General features: G+C 36.6%; 1 protein-coding gene across 5 annotated transcripts in view; it reads right to left on the bottom strand.

Annotated features, from left to right (window-relative positions):
- STXBP4 (syntaxin binding protein 4) overlaps positions 1-21,874 on the bottom strand; it is a 208,306-nt gene that overhangs the window by 32,132 nt on the left and 154,300 nt on the right. For 4 of the 5 annotated variants that reach the window (XR_014257649.1, XM_082442221.1, XM_082442223.1 and 1 more), the window contains one exon: positions 293-350. Coding sequence is in view for 4 of the 5 variants with exons in the window: in XM_082442221.1 (XP_082298347.1) it covers positions 293-350 (58 nt within the window). In the remaining variant the exon portion in view is untranslated. Of the gene's footprint in view, positions 1-292; positions 351-15,598; positions 19,163-21,874 lie in introns of those variants that run through there. The other variant, XM_082442224.1, reaches the window with a different exon arrangement.

Here is a 21,874-nt window from a genome sequence, read left to right as displayed (position 1 = left end):
AATACTTTTAGCCAGAAGAGAATTCAGGCAGCCAACATTTAGGTTCAAATGGCAATCCTGTTCCAATTTTTTGACGTTTCCCTTGAAATAATTATTATGTTTTTTTTTTTCCTAAATATATCTGATATTAGCATTTAAATCACATGAAATGAAAATGGTGAAGTTTCACTTCCTGTTACTAATTTTTGTAACCTCCAAGAGGGTTTCTTGGTATTACTGATTATTCTGCAACTTCCAGGTTCTCTCCAGATGTGAAGAAAATTGCTTACTCGGTTGAGATGCTTGTACTTACTTGATGAAGTACTTGATTCCATCTGCTGTGTAAGCTTCCTCCCACCCGTAAGGTAGACCTTGAGTGAAAGGAAACCAAAAATACATTTAATAAGATGATAAAGATAACTTTATTTCCTGGACACAAATTTCCCACAGCTTTACAATTATTTGAGTACGTTTCTTGTACAAAATAATTGTCTAGAAAGGAGGAATTAAAACAATTCAGATGAGCTTTCATACTCAGCATCTTAGAACACAATAAATAAGTCTTGAACAGTTAACAATCTGCTTTAGTTGCATTAAATGGATCATGACTTGTCATTTACATGTAGTGAGCATTTTTGTCAGCAGGATTCAAGCAAAAATTTTTGGTGCAGGGGATGGTTTTTGCCTGGAGGCAGAAGGATGAACAAGATGGCCTCTGCTTGTCTATTCGGGCTCAAAGTTTCTTTAATTGGCTCCCTTTACATTCTTTCACTCAGCTCCACAGGGAATCGAAGTATGATTACCAGATCAGCAAGCGGTTTGAAAGTAGCTCTTGGACAAGACAAAATTCCTTATGAAGTCTGAAAGTTTAGCAAAGTGATTTATAATGGATTGTAGTATTTTATTTTGTTAATTAAGAATTTTGTGCACTAAATGTTAACGGCCAAACAATTTGCTAAACTCAGCTTCCATTTCAGTAATGGGATTGAGAATAATTAGTTAGCTATAAAGAGATGCAGATTGAAGTAAGCAAGCAATCATTTGGCCATATTTCTATAAATGAGTACATTTTTGTCCTCTTCATACCAACAGAACAGGCCCAGGTTGAGGCAGCCCATTCTCTTATATTCCAATTATGGGTGGTACTCCTTTAGAACACAAGGGTTTCCATCCCTTGGCTCCACCCCTGGACTGGACATCCCTGGTGGCGCAGTGGTTAAGAATCCGCCTGCCAATGCAGGGGACACGGGTTCGAGCCCTGGTCCGGGAAGATTCCACATGCCGCAGAGCAATGCCTACTGAGCCTGTGCTCTAGAGCCAGTGCTCCACAACAAAAGAAGCCACCGCAATGAGAAGCCCTCGCACCGCAACAAAGAGTAGCACCTGCTCGCCCCAACTAGAGAAAAGCCCGCACGCAGCAACAAAAACCCAATGCAGCCAAAAATAATAAGTAAATAAATTTTTTAAAAAAAGGTTGGGGACTGCTGCTGTTAAGGATTGTAATTGACCTTTTGGATCAGTCTTTGGTATTGACTTATCAAGGCTCCTTTGACGAGTATAAGATACATTAACACATCAAAGAACAGACTCCTGGTGCAGGTAGCCTACTTCTTTAGAAAGTAACTGAGCTGTAACAACAAACCACTGACTTCGTTTCCCCAAGTCTCAGCAAGGGGCAGAGCAAAAATGCAGGAACAGCAACAATGAACAAAATAAAACCTTTCTCTATCATCATTCGCTTCATATTCTTTGAGAATAGCTCTAATGATGTTATTTTTATAAGTAAGAAAAACAAAACAAGCTTTACTTTATATTTACCTCCAGTCTTTTAACACAGTTGTATAAAATAAGAGCCTGGCCCAAAATTCTGTAACTATTTCCTTTGTAGATTAACACAGGCCACCTAGGAGTTTCTTTTCTCCCTTAATGAATAAATGTTCCTATTTTAAGCACAAAATAAGCACATCTGGGAACTCAGCATAAGCAAATGACTGGCTTCTTAAAAGCCCCTGAAGTGACACTATATATATCTCCGATAGTATCCATGGCCAGCACACGCTCAGCCAGACAGGCCATGATCAACTGCTGCTGCAGTTCACGTAGATTTATCGCCTTTACACTTTCTACACCTTTGTTACAGATCACTTCATTTTTCACTGACAAGCCCCTCACCTGAAGGGAAGAATCTGATGACTGTACACAAAACCCCTGCTTTTATGACAAAAAGGTTCAGAAATGCCAGGAATGATGATCAATAGGGCAAAGACACGCTAAAAGCAGAAAGTCATTCTCATGTGACTAAGATTTTTGTTTAAATGACTTGTCTCTCCAGTGCAATTACAGCCATATTTTTAATTTCTTAATTCACAGGTCTTTTTTTATTAATGAGGAGAAAAAAATATGTATACTTTAAAGACAGTATCTTTTAGTCTATAGGATCATTTGAGAATTGACATTGACGTTGGGATACCACATCCCCATGCCATCAAGATAGAGTTCCTGCCCTGAATATTTTCTTACAATCATTAAACAAGGAATATAACTTCACAACGGACTTATTAAAGGTACCAATTCATATCCATGTAAGTCAAAATGGTTATTCAGTGACTGTAGCCATCAAGATATTCCTGTTTATTGAATAATATTTTAGGATAAATTCTCTGTTCTGAAAAAATAGCATTTCTTTTTAGAAGACTGCATGGTTTCTTCTTCTCCATGCAGTTAATATAGTCTGTAGGGACTTCCCTGGTGGTGCAGTGGTTAAGAATCCTCTTGCCAATGCAGGGGACACGGGTTCAAGCCCTGGTCCGGGAAGATCCCACATGCCGCGGAGCAACTAAGCCCGTGTGCCACAACTACTGAGCCTGTGCTCTAGAGCCTGCAAGCCACAACTACTGAGCCTGCGTGCCATAAATACTGAAGCCCGCACGCCTAGAGCTTGTGCCCCACAATGAGAAGCCACTGCAATGAGAAGCAAGCGCACTGCAACGAAGAGTAGCCCCCACTCGCCGCAACTAGAGAAAGCCCGCGCACAGCAACGAAGACCCAACACAGCCAAAAATAAATAAATAAATAAATTTATTAAAAAAAATATATATATATAGTCTGTAAAAAACAGATTTGGGGATTCAATTGATAGCGACTATATTTCAGTGATAGTTCAGTAATAGAAAACACAATCACTGTCCAATTAATTATAAATTAAAAACCACAATATATTGATAAACCAAATAACCTACTTTATAGAAAAAGGGTGCTTTTGATTTCTACAAGCTTATATAACTATGATGGACACAATTGTCCTTCAGTAAAGATTTTCATCCCTTCACAATAAGTGATTTGGGTATAATTACAACATACTATCTAAATACTTTTCAATAATCGTTATAGTCCCAAGGCATTAAAATTTTTCTACGTTCCTCACATCTTTATACTTGCAAATATATAATGCTTCTATTTTTCCTTTTCTTTTCATATTTGTTTTAAAACTGTTATGACAACTATTGTTTCTGATTGGAAGTATTTGTTTATGAACCCTCACATAACATTCTTCCCATCAGAGATCATTAGTTTCAAAGTACTCTTCATGAGTATTTTGCCAAAGTAGGAGTCTCGTGCATATTCAGCTTAGAATACTGGCTGTCACCTAACACTCCACGTATCCAAAACCAAACTCATCACATGTCCATACAAAATAGTTTCCTTTCTATTTTCCCAGTCTATTTACGTAGGAAAGTTCTCTTTGTCATATTTGGCCCATTCATTAAATATTTATTGATCATTTTTTTAGTGATTATTCTTCTGTGTTTAGCATTTTACTTGGTGTTCAATACATAATGATTAACAAATTAACATGTACCTTGGTCTTATGAAACATTAAAAAGTAATCATAAATAAAGACACCATTAAAAATAGGAATAAGTACTAGGAAAGAAAAGTATTGAATACTATGAAAGAGTAACTCATAGCACAGACAAAGGTTAAACTTCTTAATACATAAATAACTCCTACAAATCAGTAAGAGAAAGGAAATGACAAATAGGAGTCTGTGAAACATGTGGAACATTCAGGACATAAATGTACTTAAACATATGAAAATAGGCTTAATTTCACTCTTAACAAGAGAAATACAAATTAAACTATTATGAGAGGCTGTGTTCATCATATTAGCAAAGAGTAAAAAATAGTTTAATAAGACACTGTGTTGAGGGTATGAAGAGGCAGTCATTCTCATACTGATGGGAGTATACATATGATAACATATGTATGGGGAGAAACTTTTCAAGATCTACCTAAAATTTTAAATGCTAATAACAACAGTTCACATTAATGGAGTGGCCATGTGCTAGACATTGCATTACACATGTACCAACTCTCTTAGGCCTCACAACAATTTTAAGAGGTACTGTTATTATCCCCATTTTACAAATGAGGAAACAGGCATGGAGAGGTTCCATCACTTGCCCAAGGTTACACAGCAGGCAGGCAGTAGAGCCCAGACTCTTAACCACTACGCTGAACTGGCTCCATGGACCATTTAATCCAGCAATTCTTCCAGGAATTTATCTTATAGATAACCTTTATGTACAAGATTATTCATTGTAAAAGTAAAAGATTGAAAATAATCTAAATAACCACCAATGGGGACTGATTAAAGACTATATATCAGATAACGGGATATTGTCCAGCTGTGAAAAAGAATGAGGAAGTACTTTATGTACAGTTTGGATAAAGGGATGTAGGATGAAGGAAGGATCTCTGAAATTGCTGGAGTTATCCAGGTACAGACGTGGGCAAGAACACTAGGTTGAGTGAACAGCAAGTGCAAAGGCTCTGGGATGGGGAAGAGCTTGGCACGTTTGAGGAACTGAGAAATCATTGTTACCGGAGAGTAGTGAGTGAGTTAGGAGGGGACTGATACAAGGTTGAGCCGGAGAGACAGGCACATATGACTATGCAGGGTTTTGCAGGCCATGTTAAAATTGTTTGAAAGTTTCTTAACAGGAAAGCCGGAGATATGCTACTGTTTAAGATGAAGAAAGCTGCAAGAGAATGTTGCTCCCACCATATGTGCGGAAAGCTGCACAACATAAAAAAAATTAGAAAAATTTTGTTTAGTTCCTCAGAGACTGAGTTCCTCACCTCAGCTGACCCTCAGGTGAACTGAATTCCAAAGGGTGACAAGCCCCTCTGAGGGAAGATGGGGCACGTGAACTCTTTCTCTCTTGGCAGAGCACAGGAAGAAGTCTTGCCATAAAAGTGGGTAAGAAGAAAATATCTAAAACTGTAATAAATTTGTAAAGCCTGATTACGGGCTAGCATGATAGTTTGGTGTCCCCGGGAGCCCTAGACACAGGGAGAGCCTGCTCTCCCTGAACAGCTCTTTGCTCATGAGAAAGACCAGGGGTAGGCAGGAGACCTGAGAGAGCCCCTGGATGGTGTGGGCACATGCAGGACCTGCAAAGGTTCTAGGGCGGAGCAGAAGTGTCACCCGTGACCTGGACCCTCCTCTGATATGAAGTAATAGCCGGTTGCAGCTGGGGGAGGAACGAGGGACACTCCCACATGTGGGCAGGAATCTGAGTGACAGAAGGCAAGTCATCTGTTCCTAGGGGAGGGGCAAGAAACTGTCACACCCCCAGTCCCTCCCAGACTCCACGAAAACCTCATTTGTCCTGGTGGGGTGAGGTGGGTAGAAAACCTGATGCCTTCACCCTGCACTGACACTGAGTCATGGAGGGGTGAGGGCAGGAAACCTTTCAAATCCAGAATCCTGCACTGATGCGACGCAGAGTCTGACTTCCACAAGGAGCAGGGCAGGAAACCCACTTGAGCACTTAGTAGGAGGTAGGGTTATTTGCCACTAAGGAGGGACAGGAAGGCTGGCAAAGTCCTACCCCTGAGACTTGGGCATGGGGCCTGCCTGAAACCCAGAGACCAGAGTAGGAAAGCCGAGAGCCTCTCCACACCACCCCCACTCCCCACATGCACCACTCACCCTCACTCCCCACATGCACCACTCACCTGCCTACTCTGGGAGAGGGCAAGAGAGCAGACAGTAAATGTCCACTGTGATGCAGGTGTGTGGAGCCTGCTGCCTGCTGAGGATGGGGCAGGCATACTGAGAACCCCTACCCCCAGCACCCCAGACCTCACATGAGCACAAGAGAACAGCAGACAAGCACTGGAGGAATTTGAAGTCTGTGGTAAACTCAATATAACCCTAGAAACAAAATGCAAATCCAGCTTGCCTACAAATGAGAGTGAATAACCACCCCCCCCACCCCCCAAACACACACTAAAGGCCTGACAGAGAAGAGACAGACCCATTTCTGGGTTTAAATAACATTTACCCCAGTCTCTATAGTTTTGTACCTCCAAAGACTGACAATCACAATTATGAGACACAGAAAAGCAAGAGGAAAAAGACCCATCTCCAAAAGATAAAATCACCAACAGAACCAGATCCAGAGAAAATATTGAGCTTTAAAATAATTATAATTACACATTAAGAGATCTAGTGGAATCTAGTGAATTATGGTTGTGTGACTGCAGTGATGCTCGTCACTTGGGTATATTACGCAGAAGGTAATGACTGAGCTTGTTGAGGCCCAGAGTCTTGTTGAACTGCGGGATGGAAGGAGAGAGTGCCAAGTGAGCTGAGGGAATGTGTAAGAGTGATTGGAATAATGGACCCCAGACTTTAAGCTGAATAAGAAGACAAGTAAAAATAACAGTGGGGGCTGAAGGATAGAGAAAATAGAAGATCTTATTGAGGACAATAAACCATGTAGTGAGCTGGAAAGCTGGGAGGTTTGAGAGGGAGAGTCAGGAGTCTGAACCACTGTCTGTGGTGCCAAGGTCTGTGGTGGAAGTAGAAGACCATGGTAAAGTGGGAAAAAATGGGCATTGGACAAAAAGAACTGAACAGTAAAGGCTGCGGACTCACATGGATGATGGCAGGAGCTGGGATGGGGAGAAACAATGGAGAATGAGAATTCCAAGAATACAATAGAGAAAGACAACACCATCAGTCTCAGAGGGCTCAGATAACCAAATTCATCTGAAAAACATTTTCTAGTGTAGATGTTATGAAAACTCAAACACATTTAACTTTTAGCATCTGATATCTTGAGAAAAAGAGAAAAGAGAGGGAAAGAGCTTGGGGGGAAGGGTGGCTATGAGAAAGAAAGAAAGAATCTCTAACTCACAATTAATAAAGCTTCACTAAAGAGTATGATATATATCACAGTGAAATTTTTTGCAGTCACAAAATCTGAATGTATATGTAATGTTCCTCAATTATAATTGAAAAACTATGGGAAAGTAATAATCTTGTGGAGTCTATATGATAGTGATAATAGCAGTCCGCTTGCCTAGCTTACAGGGTTATCGTGAGAATCTTATTAGAGAATATATAACTATATGATATATATACAAAAGGAGACAATTATCATTCAGAGTAAGGAAAATAACAGCTCCTTCCTTCTCCATCATTTATGGTTCTAGAGATATAGAGAAATTTGGATGCTTAATATAGGAAAGGTGTTTAAAAAATTATCTACAGGGGAAATCTCCATTAATATACTGTGATATTTTTTAGAATCCTCTCCCAGTACAGGAAATTATATAGTCTCTATTTCACTCATGATAACACCCAATAAAAGAATAACAGAAACCAGTGGGACACTCTGACCCTCAATGAGCAGTGTGATGATAAATGTGTAACAACCAGCTCTTGGGGGTAGGAGGAGCCCTAATTTGTAGCATTTGCTGATTTCCGTGGTGTAAATACTCCTACCATAATTGATTTCAAGCTACTTATGTGATGTCAATGACTACAGAGTTGGGAAGAAATGTGCAGTAGTAAGCCATGATATAGTATTCCCAGACATGAGACATAAATAATCTCAATGACAAAGATAAGGAAAATAATTAGGAAGTGGTAAGTTTTGAGTATTTATTCCTCTTTTAAATGTTTAAACTGAAAATTTAATATAATTTTTAATTTTTAATAATGACTATGTTTCACAATTAGCTCACAGAATTCTTGTAAGCCGGTACTAGCCAGGTCCAGTATAACCACCATGGAACCTATCTCTTACCTCCCTGGTCCTAATAGAAAGTTCAAAAATCAAAGGATAGAAATATCGTTTTATCCAAAACATGATTACATGAAACCGATATCAGTCTAAAATGATGTGAGAATCACTGTCCTAACAGTAAACTATGTGTCTAACAAATGTTTACATAGAGCTTTCTATATGCCTGGCATTTTTCTAGGTATTTAAAAAATATTAACTCATTTTATCCTAACAATCATTTGAGATAGGTGTTATTATTAACCTCATCTTACAGAGAAGAAACTGAGGGATAAAGAGGTTTAAGTAACTTGCCCATTGTCACACTAAAAAATGGTGCAGTCACAATTTGAACCCAAGCAACCTGGTGCTACAGCCTATGCTTTTAACTATTGTCATACTGCTTCCATTTCCCTAACTCCTGTTAGCATTGCCAACAATCAATATTTTTAAATGGTCCAAAAATATTTTGCTTAACTTTCTGAAGAACAAAAAAAAAAAAGAAAATACTCTCAACATCTCAGATTCTGTCTGCATTATTACCTAGAGAAATGCTCTTTTGAAAGAAACTGAAATAATTTTTACGCTTGAACACAAAGCAGTCTATTTTAGAGACATTTTAATGTTAGAGTTACGATTGTACAAGTTAATTTGTAGGTATGAACTGCAGTGCCAATTTTAAAAAGAACTACTAGCTAATTTTCCTATGAAAAATGAACCTATTATACTGAGAGATGGTTGTAACCTGTAAATAACCAAATAATGCAGTATTTTAAGTATAAAAACGTTCTAAGGACATAATTTATTAAAAAACTATATATATTTTGTGAATTGTGCTTTAAACATTCCTTAAAATTAGACTTGCATAAACTCTATATTAACAGACAATTTAGGATCTGTGACCTGATTTTTTACACATGGTTACATACATCATCATTTGAACAAACAAACAAAAAAGCAAATGACTATATAATGTAGGAAGATTTTATGTTTTTATATTAGTATGTCTCAAATTTAGGAGTTCAAATGTTAACATAATTAGATATAAGTTCTTTCTAATTAGAGGTCATTCACTGAGCAGGTTAAAAGCTGTAATATATTAAAGAACAACATGGTAAAAATATCCCTAGAGGTTATTTGGTGGTTCATAGTCCTCTTTATCTTGTCACTCTTTTTGGGCAAATACTACACTAATACCCACTTAGGAGGAGGGAAAAAGCTAACATTCATTTTCTACATTTCTTTTCCCAACAGATGCAAAAGTCAGTATTTTTACAGTTGAAATTTTACAGTATTTTACAGTTAAAATCATGGGGTGATTTCCTTGAACTCTGATATGCAGACATTCGAGAAGCTAGCTGAAATGTTCCTTAGGTGGCTAGCTTTCATCCCGTGACCCAGACTGAAGGTGAGAATGCAAAATTTCACTGGGTGTTGTCTCTGGGCATTCAGACGATGCTGGGGGAATGATCTGGTTAGGTTTGTTTGGCTTAAAATCAATAACATACAACAAACTTCATTCTGTGCACTAATAAAACAGCATAAAACCTGCTGAAGCTTTCTTCACTAGAGTATGAGATATCCCTCTGCATAATCAGCCTGAAGAGGTGACGTGTGTGTGTGTGTGTGTGTGTGTGTGTGTGTTCCTAATTCCCTTTAGTGTACAAAGATAAACAGGATTTCTTTAAAGAACCGCTATTGTTACAATAATAAAGATATTAAGAGGTCAGTGGCTGCTGAACATGAATTAATCCATGTATTAGAAGGGAAAAAAATGAACTGCATCTTCTTTCTTCTCCACTCAGCAAGACTGATTTTAGTAATTAGAAGTGGCAAAGTTGCTGTCAAGCAAGCTTCATTTCCTCTGGTTAAGAGTACCAGCAATGTGTTGGGTAGTCCAAAATGGATACTACTATTTGCCTGCAACTAACAGTTGCCTGAGAGTTATAGGTAAGACAGACTTGAATTAGGAAAATAGGAACAGAAGAAGGGAGAGAGAGAGGATACATAAAAGGGATTATGGCAGCTTAAATTTAGGCACAGTAAACTTGGGCAGAAAAAGTGAGCTTGGAGATGGTGGACTCAAATCTCTAGATCCCATCTCTCAATCTGATTTGGAATCTCATCCAAGCTATCCCTGGTCCAGCTGGTCAAAATCTCCCGCATGCTTGTCCAGCATGGTAACCTCTTGAACATTCTCAGCAGTGTTTCTGGTTCCTTATACCTAGCTAGGCTCTGGATCTGTCAGAAACTTTACTCGACACTTTTTCTCCTCACATTTGTTGAGTGACTACTATTCGAGGCCCGGTAGAGTGGTGACCAGATTCAGAACAGTGCCTCACACATACATCCTGGGCACCCAAGAAATATTTGTTGACCCACTGAAGAAATCTGCCTTCCATGAAGGCCGATGGTTCAGTGAATCCTGCGCATATTTGAAATTTTACTGTTGTTATAAGGTCTTTGTACTCACCAGGGGAACTTTCTTACAAATATTTGCACAACTGTTACTTGTGGATTTTGACAACAGGATAGTGGAGGACCAACAGACATGCAATTTTAGAAACACTATCACAGAGCAGATGAAATTAGGTCAAGATCATTTATGTTCCCACCCTAAGGACAAATAATGCAACTCTAAGCATCACTAGTCCCTAGTCATATAGCATTTTGCTGTTAACATCCTTGTCTTTAAATGTTAAAAAAATGTGATTATCTGAAAATCTATTAAGGATCTCACATTACTTTCAGATAAAATTTGAAAAAAATCATAAAAACAAGAACTCTTTTGGATATTTGCCTTTAAAAAGATTTGTTTAAATTTTTATTAAATGTATTTTTAAAAATATGCAAAGAAAAGCAATAAAAACACATTAGTAGAGCGAGTAAAATTTTGAAACAACAGCCTTCATGCAGTCAGATAAACTCAATACTGATTAAAGAGTTATAAACTCTAATAAAAGATAAAAGAACTTTGCTTTTTTTCCTCTTCAAAGAATATTAGTGCTCACAGAAGAGTTGATTACCACTTAAAAAAATCAAAAATTCATAGTGTGGCATTTAAAGTCCTTTCAAAACACATTTCTTACAGAAAGACACGTACTGGAATGTGCACAGAAGCTTTATTCATAACAGCCCCAGCTGAAAGCAATTCATATGCCCATCAGTTGGTGACTGGATAAATAAATTGTGGAATATCAATCAATGAAATACTGCTGAACATTGATATAATTGATGCACACAACGCCATGGATGAATCTCAGAAGCAGTATACTAAGTGTAAGGTGTTACATACTTAGAGTCTATTCATATGAAATTTTAGAAAAGGCAAAACTATAGTGACAGAAAGCAGATCAGTGGCTGCCTGGGAGCAGGGGTGATAGAGGGGACTGATTACACAGGGGCACATGAGAAAGTTTTGGAGTAATGGAAATGTTCTATAATACAATTATGGTGGTATTACACAACTGTATATATCTGGCAAAACTCAGTGAATTGTACACTTACATTTTATTATATGTAAATTATTCCTTTTAATTTAAAAATTTAAAAAGCAGAGGGAAATCTCTCTAGGCAGCAGTATAAAAAACCTCATTAAAAAAAAGACTTTAAAATACAGCTTCAATCATTTTTTTCATTTTCATGTCCTATTAATCCCACCTAGTGTCTAGCCTCCTAGAATTATTGACTTCTTTCCTTCTGTGGTTTTTTAGATACTGTTTTTTCTACCTGGAATGCTCATCACTGTGGAATATATTCACTCAATAACCACTTTTGAATGAACTTCAAAGACAATAGTCATGTACCACAGTCTCTTTGTCAGGCTATAGGCAGTTCTTTAATTTAGGGACTTCTTCAGTTGTTTCCAACTATCTAGAATTTTTTTCTTTGATGTACAATTTACGTACAATAAAATGCACAAATCTTAAGTGTACATTCACTGAATTTTGAAAAATGTATAATCCAAAACTCCATCAAGATATAGGACATTGCCATCACCCCAGAAAGATACCTTTCCAGTTGATTCCTACCACCATTCCCCAGGCTACCATTGTTCTAATTTTAAAAAATATTATGTTTTTTACTTTTAGAAATTCCATTTAGTTTAAAAAAGGATTTCTGTTTCTCTGCTTAGATATCCTATGTTTGCATTCATTGTGACTATATTTTCCTCTACTTCATTGCACATAGTTATAATAAGTACTTTCAAGCCCTTGTTCCAACATCTGGATCTTTGGGGAGTTAGTCTCAGCTCATTGTCTTTTCACTTAAGAATGGTTACATTTTCCTGTTTCTTTTTACACTGGTAATATTGTTTTATATTCTGGAAATTATGAATGTTACACTGCAGAAACTGAATTCTGTTATTACTCTGAGGAGTGTTGATATTTTTGATTTTGCAGGAAGTTTACTTGGTCAGACTCAAGCTATAGGATATATCTATCTCTTGGGCACAGGCTCAAATCTCAGTTCAGTTTTTTTTTACCCCCTTGGCTGGGCTGTTACAATCTTCCCTGAGCTTGGGGTCAGGCAGAGAGTTGGGTGGAGTTTATATACAGAATTTGGGGGCCCTGTATCTGGCTGTCTGCTCTCTAGGCTTTCCTCCCTCACTTTCCGGCAGTAATGGTTGCCTCAAACTTCATCTTCTAGTTCTACACGTCATAGAGATTTCAGGTTATCAGAGTTTTACTGTCCCATGGGTCCTGTTAGGTCTTGGAGTAGGGTGAGGCAAGCAAGGTGTCCATGGTGCAAAATTTATGAAGGCACTCATCCTCAGGCTCATGCAAGTGCAGAGTCAGCACCCAAGAGTCAGTGCCTCCTTAAGAGGGCCTTGCTTGCCTCACGCTAGTCCCAACCCTGGGTGCTGCCCTCAATGTGAAAGTGGAACAAACAAGAAACTTATCCCATGTTTATTCCTTCTTCCAAGTTTTGACTATTGTACAGAACATGCCTGATTTTATTTACTCTCCAGAGCCTTCAGGTGGTTGTTTTTCTATTTTGCCCAGGGTTTATAATTGAGTTCTTCTTTTTTTTGAGAGTTGTTTTATTTGGTGGGAACTTTTAGGATGCTTCAAGCAGTATCTCAAGTAACCCTGAGGGAACTGCTCTGAGAGGCAATGGGGGAAAACTATACAGAAGTTTTGCAACAAAGAGCAGGAGGTCAGGAACATCAAAAGATTATTGTTAATTAAAGAAAACCAGATATCCCAAGTTAAGGAATTTAGCACTTTTCTGTGTATAGGGAGATGCAAGAGTCTGGGCTCACTGGAATCATTCCTTTGATATGCACCTCAGCTATCTGGGGCCAGTATCCTGTGTTTTCACATCCTGAGTTTCCTCAGGGCTCACCATGGGGAGTGGCTGCAGTCTGATGGCTGCTAGATGGCAGGTATTCTCTTCCTTCCTGAGTTCCCTCAGGGCTCACCAGCTCACCATAGGCTGTGGCTGCAATCTCTGATGACTGTGACATCCTTTGTTTACTGATATGGCAGCCAGTATATAATTGAGTTCTGAGGGATGGTTAGTCTGTCAGGAGATTATTCAGTCATACTGGAAGTGGAACTCCCAGAATCAAAGAATTTTTGAGTGGAAAGAGATCTTAGAAACTCTCTGTTGGATTGTCTTACGTTAGAAATTGGAGACTGACACCAAAAAAGGTTAAAAACCTTTGTTATAGAGTCAATTATAGGGAAGGAAAGTAATGTAACTTCTAATCTAGTGATCATCCTCTATGCCACTCTGTAATAATGCTGAAAGAGCAACTTCTGCGCAGAGCGTAAACTGTTGCACTCAGACCTCTTTCAAATGTAAATAGTGTATTAATTCTCAAATATTAATTACTGCCTACTTAACAGTTTGCTATTGTTATGGACTGAATGTTTGTGTTCCCACAAAATTCATATGCTGAAACCTGAACCCTCAGTGTGGCTGTAGTTTGATCTGATAGAATTACTGTCTTAGAAGAAGAGATTCTGACCCCTCTCTCCATCGTCGTGTGTGCACAAAGAGGAGATCATGTGAGCTAACAGAGAGACGGTGGCGGCCTACAAGCCAAAAGAAGAGGCCTCAGAATAAAACTTACCTGGCTGGTACCTTGATATTGGACTTTCCGGCCTCCAGAACTGTGAGAAATAAGTTTCTGTTATTTAAGTCACTCAGTCTGTGGTATTTTGTCATGGCAGCCCAAGCTGGCTAATACGGCTACATAAATGGATCCAAATTTGCACACTGGTAAATCAACTTACTTGACAGAATTACTTTAGATTGACCACACAGAGGTAAGTTCATACCCTACTTTAAAAGAGCTTGAACTCATTTAAGAGTAAAATCTGCCAATCAGTACAATAAAAATAAATTTCTTTTGAGTGCTAAACCCATCACTTTAGGTAAATCTGCTTTGAGGTGGGAGGGCAAAAAAGTGTTTCTAAAACGATTTACCCTATTGTTTTTCCTATCTTATTTTTAAATGCATACATTTAAAAAATATATATATATGGCTATTAATATATATCAGAGTCTATTCTGCAAATGCCTTATAGACTCATACCTTCCAAAACAGCATGTAAACAGGCACCGTGTACAAGTAAGGCCCAAACACATACCCCTTATTTGCATCTTTCCATCTAGCAGCACTTAGTAAAGATCATCGGTACCATAAGAAGTTAAGAACTAGGAGAGTTATCTCTCATTTGACCAGTGATGATGATAATTTCTGATAATTCAGAATACAAACACTTACATGCAATTATAAACAATTTTTATTTCTATATATTGATTTGGTTTGACTGATGTAGACAATGATTCCAAGTAAATCAGATGTCAATTCTGCCAACTCTCCCCTTAACTTTATACCGTCATATCCAGCTTTAGTAAGGCCCCCAAGTATTTCTTTCTCCTTCATTTAATTATCTTAAGTTACTGAACAAAAAGAAAAGGTGCCATATTTGGGGATCCTGATAACAAAAGTACTTAGGTAGGAGATAATCCAACTACTATGTTGGAATTTGGGGTCCTCTGGACATTGCAAGTTTTAGGACTGGAGTTTGAGCAAACCTCTCTAAAATTGTATGTCTGCTTTAATTAATAATAGAAAAGAAGAGGGATAATAAATAAACACAAGGAATATAAACTCAAATTTGAATTAAAAAAGGAGGAATCACTGAAATCTCTGAAAGAGATTTTCTAATTAAGAAAATTTAGTTTCCTACTTTCAAGTACACTTTGATTTGAGATGATCTTTAATGATATATTTTAATGATTGTATAAAATACTTTTAACTAAAAATGCTAAGTATTTATAGCTAAATAAGTGCTTCAAAGTGCTTAAACGTTTCTTTTACTTTTGGCAATCTCCTTCTAATTTTAATGGTTTAATTTGCTTAGAAAGTCATACATCAACACATACATCTAATCATGTGAGTTTACAATCTAAGGAGAAACTACTGATTAGCTCATGTTAACATTTTCATAAATTCAAATGAGATAAAATTTAAATTAACTACCTTCTATTAATTAGACAAGTAGCTTCATGGGGTAAAATCTATCTTATTTTTTATTTATTTATTTATTTATTTATTTATTTATTTATTTATTTATTTATTTATTTATGACTGTGTTGAGTCTTCGTTTCTGTGCGAGGGCTTTCTCTAGTTGCGGCAAGTGGGGGCCACTCCTCATCGCGGTGCGCGGGCCTCTCACTATCGCGGCCTCTCTTGTTGCGGAGCACAGGCTCCAGACGCGCAGGCTCAGTAATTGTGGCTCACAGGCCCAGTCGCTCCGCGGCATGTGGGATCCTCCCAGACCAGGGCTCGAACCCGTGTACCCTGCATTGGCAGGCAGACTCTCAACCACTGCACCCCCAGGGAAGCCCTATCTTATTTTTAAATAGAGTCATTCCTGAAACAAAGCAAACTTAAAACATGCCAACCACTCGCAACTTTTTGCTTTTCCCCAATACAGGCCACGCTGCTTCAACTCATCACTGCATTTGCACAGGCTATTAACTCTGCCTAAAGTTACTAACACTTTCCTTTCTTCTCTGCCTTGTAAACTTCTGCTCACCAATCTGGAACCAGCTTAAATTGTATTTCCTCTGTGCATCCTCCCCTAATTTCCTTGGCAGAGTTCATCTTCCCCTCCTCTATGGTACTTCTGTGGTTTGTACCAGTCTCTATCACAGCACTTATCACTTTTTCATGTTAAACATGAGTTCCTTGAGGGCATTGGCCATGTTTCACCTTTGTACCACTTTCTGGTACACAGTACAGTCTTCGGTGCACAGTAAATGTTCAACAATGGTTTGTTGAGTATTCACATCCCAAGAAGTAAGACTTATCTTCAGATATTTAAAAGTAAGATTGCCTGGAGAGATTTAGGAAAAGTGTTGCATATTAGTTACGAATGTTTTCAGATTAAAGTGACTGACTACCCAATTACAGGCGCAAACAAACAGGAGTTTATTTTTAAGGAGCCTGGAGCTTACCCAACAATAATATCAAGTTCTCAGGTTTTTTCTATCTTTCTACTCCAGCATCCTTTGTGCAACCTTGTAGTTGCAAGAAGGCCTCCAAAGCTACAGACGTCATATCTATATTGAAGGCAGGAAGAAAGGAAAAGGAGGTAGTCCCAGTTCCATCTGTCCTTATCTATTAATTAAAAGTTTTACAGAAGTTCCTAAGCAGATTTTCCTTCATATCTCATTGGCCAGGAATGGGTTGTGTGGCTACTTCCAGATTCAGGAGGCTGAGAAAGCAAGTGTCTGGCTTTACAGTTTCTACTGTGACAGACTTGGTAGGGCAAACATTAAGTCTGCCATAGATGACAAAAACAAAAATAAAAAGACAACAGGAGAGTGGATGAAGGTTAGTTAAGATATTAAGGTACCTGGTTTGTCAGAATGAGTGTGCCTGAGAAATTGGGGACCCTAGAGTATCACTGCAAATGTGCATACAGTTAATAATTCATGTTGCGATATTTTCTCAAGACTGTGTTGCTTATAATGGCATAAATAATGAGATAGCTGTTTCAGTCTTGTATCTCGTAATTCTTCCAGTGCTTTTAAATTATGACAGTTCTTCTTTATCTTCCATTTGCTCCAGTTTCCTTTTGATTCCATCACTGCCATTCAAAATTTCTCAGAGCCAAATCTTAAATCCTTCATTCTCTATAAATGCTTTCCTGATTTTAAAACAATTTCCCTCATTGTTCTTTTGAGCTATTAGCACTTTTTTACCATTCATAAAATACTTCATATCTTCAATTTAGCATTATGATAATTTGCACAGTTATTTTATTTCCCTCCTTTCATAGACTGCTAGCTCCTTGAGGGTACTGAGTCTTACTCAGACATACTTGGTTCCAAAAAATTTATTTTCTGAGTTGAATATTTAATTCATTTCCTTTCATCTGCTTAGTCAGACTCTTAGTGTTGGAGGGAAGGAAATGGAAGGCAAGACTAACATGTATAAGAACAAGGCCACTGCTTGTTCTTTTAATGGTGACATTAAAAACTAGAGAAAAAAAGGTTTCATTCTGGGTGGAAAATGTGCAAGTGCTAGAAAATAGAACCTCCTCTGAGCTGATGCAACTCAGGTATGGAGCTTGGAAGGCTGGTGGTCCTGTGAAGATTATAAAATAACAGTCCTTCCTCTAGGAGATGTGGTGTTGTACCACAGCATCCACGTGGGCGAACACAGCAAGGATGGTATTTCAGCCCCGACGTACTCCCTTGACTTGCACGAAATACTCAATGCTCTGTGGCAGCCATACAGAGGAATTTAAGAAGTTCCATTTTCATACAATATATCTACAAGTCTTTCATGATTTCTTCAGGCTCTGTAGTGATGGGAAACATAGGACTTCACATTTTTGGATAGGTCTAATTGTCCAAGGTTCCTTCTCATAATTGAGCCAAAATTTGTCTTCCTGTTGCTCCTATCTGATGGCCCAAAGACTTAACTTCTGATGCTGTATAAAATAACCATGTCCCAAAGCACTATACATGTCTCTGGCAGGAAGCTACCTCCTCGGCAACACAAAAGTAACAGAATGGTGTGTAGCTATTTATAGGTAGGGACCACGGACATTGTATTTGGTTATTAGACATTTGTGCATGTGTACAAAACCTGGTATTTAAAATCCAACAAATCAAATCTACTTTAAGAATCTAATTTATAAATTCTGGGAATCTTAAACTTCATTTCTATTTTTCCCCCATTGGATCACTGTCTTCTATTATACTTTATTTTATTACTTACTCACTTTAATCACTTGCTGTCCACATTGTTCACTGAAAATTTGACTATTAAGTATGGAATTTTAATTTAAAAATATTATTATTGATAATTAAATACTTGCAGCTAAATTTATAGAGCAGAAAGAACTGATATTGAACATGTAGCAATACTAAATATTATTATTTCTCATGTCTTCTAAGTATCTTTGGTAAGTTCTGAAGTTGATTGTAAAGAGAATTTCAGAAAATAAGGGTTAAATCCTTTCAATTTATAATATTCTCTACTTGAGAAGTATACTTCAGTAACCTTAACTGTGGTTATGTTTAAGAATAAAAGTGAGACTATAATGTTGGTTGAAATTAATAGGTAATCAATTACATTCTTAAAAGTTATCAGTATGATTAAGGCAAAGAAATAAAGGCCAGGTGCAGAAACAAAGACTAGGTGCAATATACATATGCTTAGAAAATTCAAAACACTCAAAGGCTCATTTTCCTTGTTTGAGGTATTTAAATATCGAAACCATGAAAGAAAAGGAATAAACTTTTATTGTAAGATTCCATTTATTCAATGATAGTTTGTTAATGCATTTTGTTAATGGACATAGGCTGAGTTAAAGTTTATCTTTGTATTGGTTACAGAAGAAGACTAACCATCAGTTAAGGTATCATATATATATGGATATATTTTTATTTTATACTTATATATTTTATTTTAAATCAAAACATATAAATATATATTCATCTGCCAATCTTTATTAGGCTAGAGTCTTTTCTTTGTTGATCAGTCCTCTGATTAGGGTTCTGTGTTGTTTTTCTTGCAGAAACCACACCCAAAATGCAACAGCTATCATTTCCAGTTTCAGGTTCTTCAAAGTGGATTGAGAGTTAACAACAGTTATGAAACAACCCAAGAGCAGAAGAATCCTTCTAGACTTTTATAATTTCCCTCCAATCTTTTACAGGTGACTCTTTTACATCTAATCAATAGCATTATTAACTCACCTTTATTAAATCTCTCTAAAGTATTCAACTTAGTTTTTGTAAAATCAACTTTTTCTTTCCACTTTCACATTTCATCAAATTACAAAAATTACAGTTAATTTACAGTGGCAAGTACAACTAGCATTAATCGTTTTGGAAACAAACACAACCAACTCTGAAATACATTTTAACTGGCAGCAGTTTAAGTTCATGGTAGTACTAGAGAAGGGCCTATTAAGATTGGTTAAGATAGTTTCTACATTGGAGAAAGCAGTTCTGAAATATATATATACACATATATATAATATAAAATGAATATAAATATAATATATAATATATAAAAATATATATTGGTTCTATATTTAGAACTATATTATAGTTCTATAAAGTGGTTCTAAAATATATATAAAAGAAATATAGAATATATTATATATCAGGTACTATGTAATATAAAATAAATATATAACTATTTTAAAAAATATTTAAATATTCATATAATATAAAAAATTATATAAATTTTATATAAAAATTTTTATTAAAATATATAAATATTTATATAATATAAAAATATATTATATATATTAGTGACTATGGAGTCTTTTATAATTTGCTGAGAATAATTTTTTAAAATTTATCTACCAGGACAATTATTTAAAAGCATTCAGTTTTTCTTGGTTTCCACAATACCACACACACCTAATTTTCCACCTAAATTTAGAAAATGAAAAAAGCCATCTAAATTTTTAAAAGATCACTCCTTTTTTGTCCAGTTTCTTCTTTCTCTACAGACCTCTAAATGTTCCTAGGGTTGAGTCTTGCATCCCCTTCTCTTCCCTACTTAGGAGAGAATGCTCTCTTCTTAGCTTGTTAGATAGTTGGCTCCTAGCCATTTTTCAAGTCTCAACTTAAGTCTTACCACAGACCATTCTTGTCCTCTTCCAAATTTCCTCTATGAGGGCAGGGATCATATTGTTTCATTCATTCCTATCTACTATTAATGTAGCAAAATGACTGACATATAGTTGGTCCTCAAAAATGGTTGCTGAATAAATAACACTTTATTCTTGTTCCTTAGAACACTTACCATAATTTGTACATATAAAATTAAACTTTAAAAACTATCCAGTTACTCCCTACCAAGTATATGCCCCAGGAAGGCCATGTCTGTTTTACTCCCCCACTCAATATACAGTGTCTGACACATAGTGGGTACTCAGTCTGAATTTGTTGAAGAAAGGGAGGGAGGGGAGGAAGGAATAGAAGTGATGATATGATTGAGTGAGAGAACAGAGCCTAAAGGAGAATGCTTTACAGTAATACTCTGAGACTTTGGTAAAAATTCAAACACAAGCTCAAAACATTCAATTAATCATTCAGTTGTTTTGCTCACATAAATGTAAATGTCTGTACCTTTGGAAACAGCTAGATGAGTCGGTATTTCATTTGTAACACAGATGTTTGATGTTATTTAGATGCAGCTGCAACTATCATTTTATTTTCTATTAGTGCAGCCAATTTGGATAGACCTATATTTCTTTAAGATGCATAATACTTAAAAGACTGCTGTGCTATTTAGTCAAGGCCAGAGTGTTGGGAAGCCTTGACCATGTGATGCACGTTCAGTGAAATAACCTGGAATTTGTCCAGTTTCCTAGAAGTAATGTTAAAGCATAATGGTTGCTATTTCACAACTAGTCTTTTTTATACTAATGGCTGAGCCAAGATGAAAGGCTATACTATGGCTGAAATCTGCCAATATCACTTCACATATGACAGAACTGGATAGGTGTTTGTTTTCCAGAGTGTAAATACCCATTAAAAAATAATGAAATTATAATAGTAGATTGTAATAAGAAAAATTCTTTGAAGAGAATAGATCAAAAAATATTTGTTTAGTACAATATTAAAGAGTCACAGTTTCTGCCTACCAAGAATTCCAAGATTACATCAGACTTAGAAATAAGAAATTTCTTTGTGCATAAAATAAAGCATATTATTAAAAAAATTTAAGAGTGAATCTTTAAATATTTACCTCTTGAGAAATTTCTCTTTAGAAAGATTCTTAATTATACCTAGCTTATTAGCTCATCTGCATTATAATAGCACTTTGTACTTGTTTTCATTAATAAAAGGTTTTGATTAAAAAACCTTACACAGATAGTGCCTCTGCATAGCTGACTCATATTTTATTATTAGTGGTAGGTGCACAGAGAGGGAATACGCTGGTTTTATACAGGAAATACTACAGAGATGTGAAATCTAGGTCACATAACAGAGCACTGCCAAAACAGAAGAGCACAAAGGCCCAACATTTTTTTGTCTTCCACTCAAACAAAAAAAAACAAACACCTTTAAACAAAAGTTAACAACTGCTTTGTAATTACATTTGGTTAACTTACATGATAATTAGATACAACCATAATTATCCTTTTTGACCTCTTCACAGTCTTAACATGTTACCTTCTTATTTAAGGAAGTTTATATCCAGTGTGTACTAAGAAGAACCACTAGACTAGACAGAAAGCCAGATAATAAAATTTGTGCTTCTGTGAAATTTTTTATCTATAAATCTCAAAACTGTTTTAAATACCAATTAA

Source organism: Balaenoptera physalus (assembly GCF_965194825.1).
Source record: "Balaenoptera physalus genome assembly, chromosome: 20".
NCBI lineage: Eukaryota > Metazoa > Chordata > Mammalia > Artiodactyla > Balaenopteridae > Balaenoptera > Balaenoptera physalus.
Note: the sequence above shows the minus strand (reverse complement) of the source record. Positions and strands in the feature narration are given on the sequence as shown.